Below are 16,394 nucleotides of genomic sequence, written 5' to 3'. Positions count from 1 at the left end.
GATGCTAGGTTAGGTCATAGGTTGGACTTGATGATCTCAAAGGTCTTCTCCAACCTAGTTCATTCTGTGATTCTGCCTCTGTGGCTTGAGATACCCACATTGTCACCCCAATTAAAGCTGTGTGCATATGGATGCTTTCAAGGACAGGTTCAGATCTCAGTCACAGCAGAACAAGTGACTCATTTAACCCAAAAGAAAATAAACAACACAGGTATCTGTTAACACCTGCAATGCTCAGTACAACAGAACTCAAGCTTAACAAGGCACAGTCCCCTCCTTTTATCAGCAACTATCAGGAGTGCTCCCAGGCACCCAGAGGCAGGAAAAGGATTTAAGCTTCACTCTTTGTGTCACTGGCTAAGCTTTAAAATAGGCAGTACCTCCTGAGAGGACAAATCCTCCATCCCTGCCCTGCATGGGGCTCCTGCAGCTGCCTGGGAGCACTGGGCTGTGAGTGGTGCTCAGCAGGACACTGGGCTGCACTGGGACAGTGCTCACACAGCCCCTGCCACGCTGCTCAACTGCTGCCTAGAACTGACCTTCACTACCTTGCAAGAATGTCTGTTTAGATTTCTAATCCCTCCCCAGCAACCTTTCTGACTGCTGCTAAAATATGGGTAACTGCCACTTTCTAGTACATTTTTCCAAATGAATGGTTGCTTAAAAAGCATGCTCTCAAGTGAAGGAAATTTCACTTCACATGGTGTAACAGGTACTCACTATTTATATACAAACCTGAAATGGGAGCATTTTGTACAGGTTTGCAAATTCTGGGGTTTATGAATGTGTATTAAGAAAACCAATGTACAAATTCACAGCTTTCAGGTAGACATGACTTCAGAAGGCCTTGCCAGGAGGTGAATGAGCCCAGGAGCATCACTGTCCAACAGCTCCATTTGGAATGAAATTGCCTAGTAACTTGGTTAAGTATTTTGCAATAGCTGCACAATTCTTTATGCTCTTTTGAACACTTGCATTTTTAAAGCCTTATACTAGCTCTGGGAGAACAGCTACAGTGGTTTATAAGGTGCCTCACAACTATTCAGAATGCTTTGGCTACAACAAAACTACTCTGAACTACTGCTGCTTTGTTTTATGAATGTCTGGAATAGGACAGAAATGTTGATTATTGGCTGAGATAATGGAAGCATAGGAAAGAGATGGGATGCACTGTTTGCTTACTCCCAGAGAAGGTTCTCATGGAGGAAGTGCATCCTGAAGAATTTGCAGCAGGAGCTCAGGTGCCATCAAAGCCACACAGCTACTTTGTGTATCTCCAGTCCCAGCACCAGCATTGTTTTTTGTTCTTAGCCAAACACAATTGAAATCTGTAGCATGAAATGTGTTTTCTGTAAGTTATTGTAGATGAAGTGTTACAGCAGGGCATTGATGATCACAGGAGCTGCTTGCCCAGCTTAGATCTAGTGCCCATAATTCCTCCTCTCCCTTTGCCAGTGACTGTCAATAGTCAGTGTGGTTTAAAGAGTACAGCACCTACCCCTCCCCTGGGGAACTCTTCCACTAGGGCACAGAGGGAGCACAAGTCTAATTTAAAATCCTACAGGTCACAGACTTACCAAGGAAAGGCAGCAAGGTGTTTCACTGGAACACCCACCCCAGGTTTTGGGAGTCAGAAGCTGCTGCTTTGCTCAAGGCTCTTCTATAATGCTGGAGACTGCTTAAAGTTACTGTAGTGTGTAAGTGTGTGGAAACCCACAAATGCACAGTGAAAGAGAACACTTCCAAAGTGAATAGTGACAGAACTCAAGATTTCTTTCGCATTTCAAATAGGAAAATACTTGCAAATTCTGCAGCAGAGAAATTAGGCTTGGCCTTCTCTTCAAAACTGAACAAAAGTCAGAGTTTTGGTGGTAAACATCAGCAAAGGCTCAAATGATTTTTTATTGCTGTTTGTCCCCTCTTCCATCTGAACTGCCACCAGTCTCTGAAAAACAGGGAGTTTATATCATCTATATTTTAGTCATTATAGCAACTGAGAGGTTTCCTGTCTATTTTCCTGGTAGTGATCCAAGTTCTGGAACAGCTGACCCAGCTCTGACCTCTACTTTCATTTAATTACTATTTATTCACTTTAAATTGGGATATGGATTTTTAAAAAATCCTGCATTTAAGCTCTATATACATGGCATGAACTTTCTTGTCCTTTATTAAAAAAGGCAATAAACCACTAGAAAATTGGTTTGCTTTTTTTTCATGAGTCCAAAACCTATATATAGATGTCCTGAGAGTTTTTGTACTATGTATGTTGTGAGCTTTTTTTCTTATGACACCTCACTTCTGAAGCTATTTTAAATGGCAATAAAATGATTCAGAAAAGGTTTGTCAAAGGTTTGACAGAGAAAAGAGAGAACTGAAAGAATTCAGCTGGCTCTTTTCGTGTTTTTTCTTTCAATTACTTGCATTTTCCTTTGGCAGTACTTCGTTTCAGATTCCTCAGCTGAGAATACTCTGACACAAATTTCAGATCTTTCTGGCACTATAAACTCCGTCATTTTCAAGCAACCCACTAACGAACCCTTACAAGTGTTCCACTGTCATCCTTAACTACTCATTTGTTGTGATAAAAGTGGAATTAGTCCATAATGCTGCTTCAGACTCTGGAAAAGAAGGATGAGTCGGCAGGCTGAGCTTTAAAAATTGCTTCTCTAACAGATGAGGTTGAGGAACAAATGAAGTTCAGAAACAAGAGAGTTGTGAAATTAGAGAACTCTTTCTTCTGAGTGAAGTTCTAACTTAGAAGCAAGACAGATTCCTTGCTGCTGAAGAAGTGACCTGTACCAAAGGAAGGCTGAATGTTACTGTAACAAAATACATTTTGTTAATGTGTGTGTAAGGGTCACGGGGGTAAAAACCAGAATTTAACTACCTTTGAAAACACCAAATAAACCAAGTTGACTAGAAAGACATTTTAGACTTGATTTTTTTTTTGTGGGTTTTTTTTTTTTTTCCATTGGAAGTATGCTGCAAGTGTTTGGCTATATCCTTATGGTACCTCACCTCTAACTACACTGAATTCTTCATTTAAAAATCCAATCCCAACTAGAGTGTGAGAAAACAAATACCACTATGAAAACTTTAAAGGTGAAAATGGAGTATTTGCATGCACACACACTCTCTCTCACTCTCTCCTCAGGTCAGCAGCAGCTAAACTCAAGGCAGTGCCTGAGGTTTCCTGCAGTTTTTCTTTACATTTTCACACCAGTAGGATAAATCTCCCATGCAGTGCAAACTAAGCTTCATATCATTATGTGATTTTTGACCACAGTCAAAAAAGGTGGTTTATATTTCAAACTAACTGCTTCTGACTCATGTTTCTTAACTCTTTCCCCCCAACTGCCCAAGATCTGGCAGTTGAAAGCTATCAATACCCTCTTAGTTCAGCAGATACAGTCTCAGCAAATGGACATTCCTTTTTGCTTTTTACCATAAATGTTTCACCTGGGGAATAGTCTGAATTGCCCATTTTACTGTGTCCTCTGTTGTGAGGCTTAGTGCACATGAATGAGAGCTCTTGATTCCTTGTTTTCAGCTTTCAGAGAACCAGATGTTCTTGGTGTTACTACACAACCCATGAATTAGTACAGCTTCTCTTGGAAATGAAAGCAATGAAACACTTCTTGTTTAAAGCTCTAACTCCTTGAGAAGGAGGGAACAGAACCAGGCAGTTAGGGGTGTTTACTGCCTTTAAAAGCCTTCTTCCACTTCAAGGAAACAGCAAAAAAATTACTTATCTATACAGGGGAAAGAAGTGTAAATTCAGCTCTGAAACAGGACTTAAAATGGCAAAATCTCTGATGCTGATGAGTCACTTAACTTACTTTACAAGCAAAAATGTGTCAGCTGGTTACCAAGGCTTCCTCCCCTTCTGGGACACTGGATTCAGGTTGAGGTACCCTCTCTCACATGCCACTGAGAATAGGAAAATCCTGCAAGCCAAATGTAAGTGCTTGCTGTCTTTGCACATTCCCTTTATACTGAGCAGTCAAAACCAAAACCCAAAGCAGAAGATGCAGTGTTTGAACCAGAAGTTAACAGCTCTGTCCAAGGTGCAGACAGGGAACAGGATTCTGCTCATCCCTTAGCTAGCTCAATACCGCCTTATTGAAAAAGAAAAAAAAAAAAAAAGACAGAATTAGTTGTTAAATCAATAGGAAAAAATCTGATTATCAGGAAACAGAGTGAGTACAACCACAACCATCTCTTCAGTGTAAAGCTTTGCTCTAACTCACCCATGTGAGCTACAGAATACCTCTGAATATTTCTGTGCTAAGTGTGTACAAACATCCATTGTGCTGACACATGGGACAGCAGGACCCTCCCCAGAGCTCTCCCTGCACATCAGGGACTCACTGAGCTCTGCTGACACTGGTGGATACACAGCCAGTCAGCTCAAAGAACTGATATTCCTCTATGCAAAACCAAATTCTCAGAGTTCAGCTTTAAAAAGCCAAGCTTAAAAATCTCAGAATGCCCAAGCTAATCCAGTCATCGCTTTTGCAATAATTATAGAGAAAATGTTGTGATCATTAGCACAAATATAGAGAAAAACTTCAAAAGATTTTCTTTAGCACTGCATTTTGGAGATAATGTGCTTTACTTTAATATACAGTAGAAATGTCAAGGAAATCTGAAGTACAGAAGAGTTTAATTCAACACCAGCTCAACATATTTTGGCAATGTAAAATTCACTGCTGGCACACTGTTCAGCAGAACCATTTTTACAGGAAAACATCTTTCATCTATTTATAAAAAGCCTGAGGTTGATTAAGAGATGCAACATTGCAAGCCTTCCCAGACTGTGTTTGTGTAGGTGAATATTTATCATAAAAAGCATTCACTACAGTAAAAGGACATGTTGAAGTACCCTGCACTGCACAGTAAATGTGTAAGAGTGGGTGCAGCACTTCAGCCTCTGCAGCTGAGGTCAGGAGGGTGCTCAGCAGCTCACCTGGCTCATTAACTGGGTGCTGGGCAGAGTTAATGCAGAGACACAGAAAGCACTGTTGTGTAATGGGAACAAAAGTGCAGCAACAAGTGAATACTCACAGTCAGGAAAACCCACAATCACCACAGAGAATCAAATGGCTCTTAAAAATGGGGCTTAATTCCCACCAGCAGAACCTGGAGCAATACAAGAGTCAAAAAGCAGAGCTGCAATGTTTAAGTTTCCTAAGGAGAAGAACCAGGTTTTCATGAAACACGGCAGGAAAACAACCCAGGGAATATCTGCAGCATGCACCATTTCCAGGCCTTCCAAGAATGCCAGTGAGTAGTTTTCCAAAGGGAGGAATGTTACAGAAATCAAATCTCTCCAATATGAGTATTTCTGGGAGGAGATGCAAGAAAGTTGGGAATGTATATTTAACATGACAACACAGTTAAATTATTACAGAAAAAATGCTAGTAGGAATTTAAAAAACAAAAAGCCAAGAGGCTTTATTTCAAGAAAAACAATTAATATCATATTATTCAAAAAACTTTGTCAAACAAAGTCATTGCAAGTTAAGGTCCTCAGAAGGGTTTGGACAGGCAGGATCCATGTTCTGAAGGTACAGCTTAAACCCACGGGAGGATGCAAATGTTCCACATCACATACACATGGGTGTAAACACACACAGCTTTGCATTTGTGTGTACACTTAGAAACAAAACACACTTACAATGTGCAGCTATACAGACTATACAATTTACACAGCTGGGTGTCATTCCAACCCCAAATATTACCATTTGCTAGAAAACAAACTTTTACTTTGTACAAGACCTTGACATGAGCAAGTTTACCCCTCGCTCAGGAGGCTGAACCTGAACAATAAGCTAAACAGTCAAAAGACTTTATTTCAACTTGTACAAAAGGCATTAAAAAACCTAAAATACATGCTTTACCAAATATATTACATCATACAAGTCAGTGTGGTGTTCTTGATAAACCCAGCTCAACTTCATCCACTTTTAATGGCATATTTAGTTCAAAATGTAAAACTAACTACACTGGAAAACATTTATTTTAAAATCAATTTCCAAGTGCATTACCTAAAAAAAATAAATTGCTCTAGCAAAAAAAAAATAGAAATATATATATATATTACTGAGTGAAATAAGGAGCTCCCATTCAGAAAACATTTTGTGTTCTGTGTAAGCATCATGTGGCATTTCATCTGATTCTCTCAACCAGGCATAGTACTCTAGACAATGTGTGAGGCATTTTTCTCTCTGCTTGGCAGATGGATTCCTTTTTAGAATGGTTACATTGTTAGTTGCTCAAAACAAAGTTTAATTTCACGATTGGTGACTTAGCTAGAGTGTCAAAACACACGTGGGAACTGCCAACAAGAAAATACATCACATCTACTGAAGCTCTTTTTGGCCTCATTGTGATAGTATCAGACACAGAGTAAGGCATGGAGATCACAGCAATCACGAGTCACTCACAATCCTTTTGTGATGGGAGAAGCATTTCACCCTCCTCTGTGTTACCTGACACTGATTTTTCACATGGCTTTAGTTCCACATCACACAGAGGTGTGCACTGGGGTGGCAGAATGGGAGGGAGAGGAGCCTCTGTCAGAGGAGGAGGAAATGGAACGCGTGGCAGCTTCCCGCTGCAAATCCTCAACCTTCTTCTGGAGCTCTGTCCTGATGGCCAGCAGCTCTTTGAGATTCTGGTGGATTGGAACCTGCCAGGTAAAGAAACAAAAGGCTTACTGTGGCTCTCATGGTGAGTTATCCTTTCCAGCAATGCATCTGCTCTTGCTTTCAATAACAAAGAATTCAACACTTGGGAATTTCAGTTTGTCAATATTTAGGGAAAGTGTCTCTTTAGTCATTTGAAATGAAACATTGCAGGAAACTGTCCCTTTCTAACAACACACTGGCAGGAAACCTATTAAAAAGTGTTTGCAAATGGTTTTGATGGGACACCAAATATACTCCAATAAATGTACCTTTATCCCTTACCAATACCACTATCAGCTGAACTCAAAATGCCTTTCCTGGGAATGATTTCTCTGGGCTGTTGGGACAGGACTTTATACATGGAGTTAAAAAAACTGGTTCCATATGGAGCATCTCATTACTCTTCTAACCAGGCATCCTTCCAGGAGCCTGACCCCTTCCAGTGAGAAAGTGCAGCAGCCAAGTGAGTGGTGCCTGGACCTCCCAGAGTCCTACTCCAATAAATCTCTCACAGAAGTGCATTGTACAGGTTTGTGCTTCTGACATTACCCTACAAACATCAGAGATGCACCACTCTGCATCAGAGCCCTTTCATTTCACCTGAAACATTCATTCATATTGTGGCCAAAGGAAGATTCAAGCCATGCTGGATCTTGCAGCTGGATTTGTTATCTCAGACAAGCAGAGAGAACCCTCCCCCTCTTCCAGATTCCACAAGGGCAAAAAAGTTTTACTGTAAGTGGCTTTTAATTTATTTTATCCTGTACAAACTCTAATTGTTTATAGCTTTTGGAAAGAGCAAGAGGGGAAAAGAATTTCATTGCACTGATGCAACCATCATGGGGAAATGCAGCTCTGGGATTGCTAGATGAGTAATTTATACCCTGGGCTTCTGGAATGCCAGGCAATTGCATCCTCCCACCACCAGCTCCTGCTGCCCAGCAGTGATTGTTAAGGCTGGGATGCACCCCTGAGCCTGCCACCTGCACGTGGTGCCACGTGAAGGAAACAGCAAAAACCAGAAAGGGTTTTACTTGCTAGCAATGCACAACCGAGTCACAACTTCTATTTTTGTGAATTCTCACTTTTTAAAGAACATACATCCAAAATCCATGCATTTGATTTGATATTTTCAAAACCTAACACAGGAAGATACCATTAATTTTTAACTCTTGTTCTAACTTAAAACAATTAAATAGTACCAAAGGTCTTTTTAGGTCTATAATTTTTTGGCCATTTAGTTTTTTCCTGTTTGTGGCTTAGCCCATGAACAGAAACTTCAGTGTATTGAGAAAGTGCTGCTCCCAGTACCCTGGGAGTCATCAATTCATCCAGCATGTCATCTACAGCAATTTTAAAAGCACAACTTTTGGAGTCTTCTGCAGAACAATTGCTGCACAGCACCAGCTCCCAGTGACCCTGGAGCCCTGCCCTCACTGTGAATGAATTCCCTCTCTTGCAGTTTTACCCTCCATCCTCTATAGAAACTTCAGCAAGTGAGGCCACAAATGTACAGATCTCCTCCACTCATCAAACACAAAGCACACCCTCCAGAAAGCCAATCTCATTTTTCTCAGGCAGACTACAGAAAGTGGAACACCTACAAACATGGCAAAACTGAGCCTACTGATAAAAACTGTCCAAGATGCTGTAATACACACTGTGGAAACTTCAAATTTTAGTAAAGATTGAGATTTTCTGGAATTAGCATATTTATTTTTCCCCCTCAATAAAAGATCACTTTCTCACAGACTCCTACTTTAGACTTCTTTAGGAAGACATTTTCCTGAAACATGTGAGTCCCTAAGAGAATGATTTACCACTGGAACCATCAGTCCCACAACGGCTCCCTGGTCATGGGAGACCTGTACACCCAATTTCTGCACAGCCTAACCATGACCAAGTAAACCAGGGCCGATTTCACACGGGCATCAGCTGCTGGGGTCACTGCAGAGCTCACACACCCTCAAAAAGCAGCTCCACAGAACTGGCTTTTGGGGAATCTACCACACATCTTTCCAGGGTACAGCTGGGTACACAAAAGCTGCTGCAGGGCCTGGCAAGCTCTGCAAAGTGCTCTGGGGAAGGAAAGTGTGGCTGCACTCTCATCCCTCTGCATGCCCAGAGCCTCATTCAGCAGCTCCTGCTCCAGCTCCTGCTCCAGCCCTGAGTGCTGCTCTCCCCACAGGTCCATCCTGAAGAGCAGAGCTGCCTCTCAATAAATTAGCTAAATAACAATAATGACATTTAAAAAGCCTGTGTATATTCAACTCACACACAAAACTCTTCAACATTAAGATTGCAAAATTACACTCTCAAAGAATTAGGAGGTGTCAGAATGAAGATGACTTCTCCAGCCTCAATTCAGCCTTCTTGTACATCTGTATAAAATCATTGGTCAAATAAATATTAAAATACTAGCTTCCCCCTTGTATTCCTCATTTACTCAGTGCACAGGCTGATGCTACTTAATTAATGAGAAGTTATTCAATATTTAGTTTTCTTTGCAGTGTCTGACCTCATCTTTTATTTATTGTTCTGAATTTAAAATGCTAAAGTTTCCTTTTCTGTACTTTCATCTCATGTCAAGAAACAAATTTATTTCTGCAGCACCCTAATGAGGTATGGGAGTATTAACACTCTACTTTTACATACAAGGATCTGAAGCCAGCACCTCCTAATTTAACAGAGAACTTGGGAATTCTGCAGCTGGGGCATGAGGGTACCAAGCAGGACACCCAGTAAATAAGGACAAAAAGAGGGATCATTCTGTTCCAGGTGAGCTCCCTTACAACAGAGGAATCCTGTGGCAAAGGCAGGGAGAAATGTCATTTCTCTCAGGGAACAGCTCTTTCTCTGCCTGCAGCCATGTTCCCTCCAGACTTTCCCAGACTCTGTTCCATGGGTTGAACAAAAGCCAACACCTCCAGCACCCAGAGCATTATTCACTCCTATTCCCTGCTAGACACAACTCTCTCACACACTGTATAAAATCCATCTCTCAGTCCTTTGATTTATTCTCAGTTCTTGAGAATTCATTGAAATTATTGCAGCCTCAGAACTCCAAATTGGAGGAATTTCTTCCAGGATATGAGCAGGACAATTTCTGAAATATAATCTCACTAAAACCTCATGTTTTCCCTAGAGATGGAGCATTTATAGAAAAGCAGCCCCTTGCCCCAACAGAAGTCCTGTGAGTTTCCCAATATTTTCTGATGGGAAAACATTTTTCTTAGTCACATTCTCATAAGCAACTGAGCCTTCTTGGATTAAGTTTTACAAAACAATTCAGTCAGACACTCAAACCTGGGGACTCAATGCAAACCAGCAGAGCCCAGCTAAGCTGTGAGCGAGCCAGAGTAGGGTCTTATAGTAGGGAAAAAAAGGGGTCATCTTCAAAATATTGGCCATCTTTCAGTAAGGGCATGTTAGATTTAAACACTGCAGGACAGTTCCACAAAAATATCACCATGCCATTCATCTGGCAGTGCAAACACAACAGAAGGGGTTTCTGATATGATGCCTTTCCCAGGAAAATATTCTTTTTTATTGCCATTAACAGCATCATGTAGATGAACACAATAAACAGTACAATTCCAGAAATAGGTTTTACATATTAAACTTCCAATACACACTTCAATTTCATGAAATAACATGCCAAATTCAGTCTAGAAAAATCTCAAGGAGCTCAATTTTCAAGCAGCTGGCAATAGCTGATTTTTTAGTAACAAAAGATTCATGTTCCAATTACATTATCATGGGGTAAGGAAAAGGTGCTATAGGCAGCTGAAGTATCACAGAAGCTCCTACAAAAAGACCTGAAAATCAGCCTGGCACAAAGATGAAGGAAGAAGAGTAAAAAGATGAAACACCATGAATTAAATTCTGTCATGAAAAACATTAAAATTGAAAAGCCAGTTAATTTCCACACTTCCTAAAGACTTATTCCCAGGGAGACCTGTTGCTGTCAGTGTATCCTCAAACCATCGTGTACAAATTCTTACAGATAACCATCTCCATTTTTGTCACTTCACCCTCTTCTATTTCATCATGAGATTCCTCTCTCAATTAAACCTTCTTCAGAAGGAAATGGGTCCAACAGCCTCCACAATAACACCTGTAATGGCTTGCTGTGAACGAGGCTCTCCTTCACTCTGCCACTGTTTAGGATGAAAGGAAGTGGAAGAGTGACAGATTCTGTAAGGAACAAGAAGTTTGAAGAAGATTGTTTATTACAAGATCTTGTTACCACCTTAACCCTAGCACTGTGTACTTGCACAGCACAAGTAGCATCTCCAAGGCAAGCTTTTATTACTGTCTTGTTAAGAAATCATGTAACTGGTTTGCCTGAGATGAATTTGTTGGGAAGCTGACAGCAGCTGTACTGCTTTCTACTCTCTCCTTCTGCCTCTCAATTAGGAGTGGAAGCTCAAAAGATGACTCTGGACCTATCACCCAGCTGCATTCAACTTATTTTTGCTGCTCTAGTCCACAGATTCTCAGCAGAGTATGCATCCTTTCCTTTGTCACACCAGTGTCCCCACAGTGATGCTGCCAGGCAACACTCAGCTTCTAGACCATCATTTCTGTGCATAACCCAGCTAAAAGCACAGAACTATTTCTGCTGCATGAGAGGAGCCTACACAGATGAAACTCTACCCAGCAGTGCATCTACAGCTTGGCTGGGCTGGGAAATGTCCTGGGCCATTGCTCTTCAGGATGTTTTTCATGTGCTATTTAAACTATTATCTCAATGAGCTGAAAACCGGTACATTTCATTTCTGTGATTTAACACAATAGTCCAGTAAAAATGAAGTAGAAACATAAAGGTGAAAGTACTACATACCTTTTCATGGTTTTTGGAGGTGAACTTCATAAAAAAAATCTGCTATTTACTATTTACAAGAAGTAGAAATAGATTTCTCCAGTCACATAAAATTTACTATGAACAGTTAGAAGCTGATCACCCCAAAAAAAAATTGGCATTTGCACCTAATACAGCTAGCAACAGAACCAAAGAGGGACAAGAATATGGAGTTTGCCAGCAGCACTAAGTAGTAGGGAGAAGGGTCTGGATGCTTGGGAAGTCTGACCTCACTCCAGGCATTAACCCAAAAGCTGGCCCAGGAAAAGCTGCAGAAGAATCTGTCTACAATGTTTCAAAAAGACTTTTCAGTGTTGGGGCTCTTTTGTTTTGTTCCCTCCCTCTATTTTTTTTGTTTTGTGGGGTTTTTTTATTTTTTTTAATTGTTACTGTAATACTGACTCAGGAAGTCAGACTACATGCTGCTCCCCTACCTCTCCCACCACTTACCCAAACGCTGTGCCCCGAGCTCTTTTACCTGTCCTGAGCAATACCCTCAGCATTAAATGTAAGTTTTACAGACTTCTTCCTGTTGCCCATGATTCTGGCATCTTTCTGTTTGGCTTCAAGCTCTAACCAAATTTGGTACCATCACATTCAAATTCCTAGTTTTATTCCATTACCTCTCTTTCACTGAGGTATCTTAAGGAACTAAGTTTTTTGAAAACAGAAAGTAAAAAAGAATATTCAACTCACCAGGAAGATTTTATTTAGGGAAGCTCACATTTTTTCCTGTTTCTTCCATTTCAACATTTCTCTAAGTGTTTAGATCAACTTCTCTCCACCAAGCCACAATTCAACACAGGACCTGATTCCCTCCTCAAACAACCTTCACCTGTAGCTACCTTCAACTTCTGCAATTCTTCCCTGTTACTTGCTCCTTCTCCCTTCCCCTTTCCCTTCCTAATTCATTCAAAAGCAGGTACTTTTCCTCCACCTGAACAGTAGGGTACCTACTGCCTAAACTGAGCAGAAAAATATTTACAACACTGCTAAAAACATTCTTTATTACTAAAAATACCATTGATATGAAACCATTTTTTAAACTGAATTATCCATGTATATCAAAAGCAGAGTCTGGTGCAGTGTAATGCTGAGCACATGCCACTCCACAGTTCTGATGAATTATTCCTGCTGGGGAAGGATTTAAAGAAAAATAAAGTGTTTATTTTTTAACTATGCCCACTAGAGAAACTATAGTTATGCTATACCATATACATACTACATCCCACATAAAAACCATCTAGACATAAGACAGCTTCATTTCCTCAGAAATTCAAGCCTTCCTCTTCACAGAATTACTACAGTTCACTTTCAGTATTGATTTTCAGGTTTTCATTCCCAAGGAATCCTTCAGGATCCTGAAGTGCTTTTGGATAGCAAAATTTGTCAACACAAGGATGGATAAAAGAGAAATTATAATAGTTACTCACTTATAATACCACCAAGTCCTAACTGGATGGCTATCTAGTGTGTGTTACTCCACTAGCTCAAGGACAGCCATTCACAAGAAAATTGTTCAGCAGTGAATGCATTTTGCCTTGTTCAGTGAGCACACTTGATCTATTTTAGCAACAGGGAAGAAAAGCTGCAGAAGAAAATGGTTACTTTAAATTCATTGCTCAGCTTAAGACTGTCAGTTTTCCAAAAACCTACTCTGTGCTTTGGAAAGACAACAATATCCTTCACTGGAGCTTTTTGTTCCTCTCTGTGAAGAACTGGAACTCTGACAGCCTAGTGAACAGGACACCTGTAGCAAAAGGCAATCTCAAATGATGAAGACAGCAATTTTCAGTAATTGTCAATACTTCCACACTTTTTGCTCCTGAGAGACCAAGAAAAAAGCCTTGGCCTCCTGGAAAAACAAGGGCAAAAATTATGAATTTTGGATAGCAAAACTCATAATTTCCCCACAGCTATCAGGTGAGAACTGGAACAACTGATGGATTTCCAGACTCAGGAAACTGCCCATGCTACCAGCTGATGCTACTGCTTGTTAAAACCTACAGCCACTTAGATTCAGACATCTGAGACATCAGAGAAATTGAGTGCTTGCCCTTCAGAATATGTTACAAACTCCCAAAAATGAAGATTATTTGCACAGTACCAGCTTCTCCCATTCTGTGTACATTCTGATGCTCACTATAGGATACCAATTTATTTTTCTTAGGTAACTACAGTTTCTTTCAGCATCCAGGATAAGCAGTTAGTCTGTATTTTATTCTATACTGATTGAATACTGAGACTTTCATCTATAGATAAAAATTATCTGCAGTAAACTGGACTCTGGAAATCTTGACTTGACACTCAACTAGAGAGAAACAACCAAGTACTGGCCAAAACCTGCCTCATCTCAGAAGAAACTCTGTTTATTGCCGGGATGAAATCTGCTTTGCTAAGGTCACACTCAGCTGTCTAAGCCACAATTCCTTCTCCTGACATCTCCTGCCTCACTCTTCCATCCAAAAAGAGGGACTCAGGATGCCAAGCAGTTCCAGAGCTGTGTGATAGCTCTGTCCTGCCACAAAATGGTGGTAAGTCAAATGTGTGAACTTTCAAAAATATCCCAGTGGCAACTTGCTGGGAGGGGAACACACCAGCAGTGGGACTGAAGTCAGGGATAAATCCATGAACACTCCATGTGCCAGCAGTAAGTTACATGCAGTAAGTTCCACGTTATCCCATTACATGCAGGATAAAGCATTTCAGTAATTATGTTTTCCAGTTTATTGTCAGCAATTTTCCCAGTGACACTCAGGATCTTATTTGTTGTTTTCACGATACAATATTCTGTGTTTATTGACACTGAAGCACAGCTGACATCTGATTGCTCAACTGTTCAACACATCAAATCCTTTGGCAATAGCATCAAATAAAAGCAGCAATTGTAAGCTATTTATATACTTTAGAGTAATTTCTGTACATACTGAACCAACAGCTTTACTTATTCCTACCTCTCCCTTTACATCTTTAAGTGAGCTGCTAACCAGCCAACAGAATTTCCTGACTCTTGCACAGGAGTTTTGAGATTGCCTTTAGCAGATGATCCCACCACAGAAGCTGAATTGAATTTCTAGGTGATAGATGGTGCTGGCCTTTTACTCTGGATGACAGTCAACACACATGAAGAAAATAATGAATTTGAAAAATTACAGGGATTTCTGTAGTTTCAACATGAACACTGTGGCCAAATATACAGAACAGAGCTTGAAGAAAAATTAACAAGCATAGAAAAATAAAAAAAACAACATAAAACTAAAACTAAACTAAGCCCTGTCCTCCAAGTGTTAAAACATAGTTTCCAAGAAAGCATAAAAAGAACTAAACATATCCTAATGGACTTGCAAAGTTTCGTGACTAAAATGCATTATTTTCCTTGCCTCTCACAGCTTGGCTGGAAAGGACTGGAACTTTCACTCATGCTCTGCATATATGAATGATGGGGTATGTGAGTTCAAAACTACTGCAGAGATCATGTGCATGGCTGTGTCCTCCCCACCTTCCAGAGATGCCCAAGGAGATACCTAAAGCCATCTGGCAGCCAAAACTCCTCAAAGCAGTGTCAAGAGGATGAAATGACTACACAGAAAAGGGGAAAATATATATCAACTGAAAAAATTCAAAGGTATCACATTATCTAATGTATTCCAGACTAGCAGGGTCACCTGTAAGGCCATACCCACAGCTCCCACACCTCTGTATGACAGATTGGAAGAGCTTCTCTTCCCCAAGTCACATACAAATGCACATTGCTCCAACTCAAAGAAAAGGCAAATCTGAAAAAGGTCTTCTCAGTCAATGAACTCAAATAAGACAGAGCTTAGATCTAATTTTCTCGGGACAAGAAGCCAATAATGATGGAACACCTCCAAACTCAAACCAAAGAACATTTTATTTCACTTAAGAATTAGAATGACCTTGCTGAAGCACAATTTAGCAACAAGAGATGTCCACATTTAACCTAGAGTTTTCCACAGTGTTCAGTTCTCAGACTCCTGAGCTCTGACCCCTATGGAAAGAGGCTGTGTGTCCTTACATGCACAAGGATCTATTGCAATACAAAATAAACAGGGCTCTTGATGCAAATAATCATGATCAAAACCACCATCTCAGGCTTCCACAAAGCTCAGACAGAACTGAAGTTATATCATTCTAAGCAGTCTTTATAGAACATAAGAATAATGCTAAACTCTGTCTGTCCAAGGGCAATGAAGAATATGCTCAGACTGTACCTCACTGGTAAAGGCTGAGACACAGATATTTGAAGACAGAGTACAATACAAAAACAAATAAATGCTATATCAAGTTAGCATTCAGTAATTTTCAAATTAAAAAAATTACAGGTCATATATGCTCATTCCAATAGAAAAGGCAATGAAGTGCAATGAAACTTCTCTCAGTCCATTTGAAAATCAAGCTCACTAATCAAGTAGAAATGAGAAAACCTAAAATATTGCCTCCAACCAAAACCTGCCCTTCTGCTCCTGTGAGATTTCTCTCCCATAACACCAAGTTGGTTCAAAACAGGTATCAAAGATGCATTCTGATTATATTCAAATACTATTACTCATCTTCCCTTAAATTCACCTATTGGGCTTTTTCTCCTTTTTGGTGAGCACCTCAAAAACAATAAACATGGTTTGGTTTTTAAAGATGTTTTTTCAGCTGATAAAACACTACAAGGTTGCCTTGAAGTAATTATCAGACAACTCATTCATCTTCAATGTTTAATTTTCTCTTATATTTAGTTGAAAACCAAGATAACACATTAAAAGGTATTCAACAAAATCACCTTTTACCAGTAGGCAGGGATGCTCATTGTTTTAATAAATCCACTG

At 40.1% G+C, this 16,394-nt stretch overlaps 1 protein-coding gene across 7 annotated transcripts in view; it reads right to left on the bottom strand.

Annotated features, from left to right (window-relative positions):
* Window positions 1-5,428: 5,428 nt before the first annotated feature.
* MTMR1 (myotubularin related protein 1) overlaps window positions 5,429-16,394 on the bottom strand; it is a 37,602-nt gene continuing 26,636 nt past the window's right edge. For all 7 annotated transcript variants that reach the window (XM_054289562.1, XM_054289564.1, XM_054289565.1 and 4 more), the window contains one exon: window positions 5,429-6,694. In XM_054289562.1, the coding sequence (XP_054145537.1) occupies window positions 6,530-6,694 (165 nt within the window). In that variant the 3' untranslated portion in view covers window positions 5,429-6,529. The remainder of the gene's footprint in view (window positions 6,695-16,394) is intronic.

The sequence above is a fragment of the Melozone crissalis genome, unplaced genomic scaffold (assembly GCF_028551555.1).
Source record: "Melozone crissalis strain CALT ecotype California unplaced genomic scaffold, PUWL_Pcris_2 ptg000068l_1, whole genome shotgun sequence".
Classification (NCBI taxonomy): Eukaryota; Metazoa; Chordata; class Aves; order Passeriformes; family Passerellidae; genus Melozone; species Melozone crissalis.
This window is presented reverse-complemented; position numbering and strand designations above follow the sequence as displayed.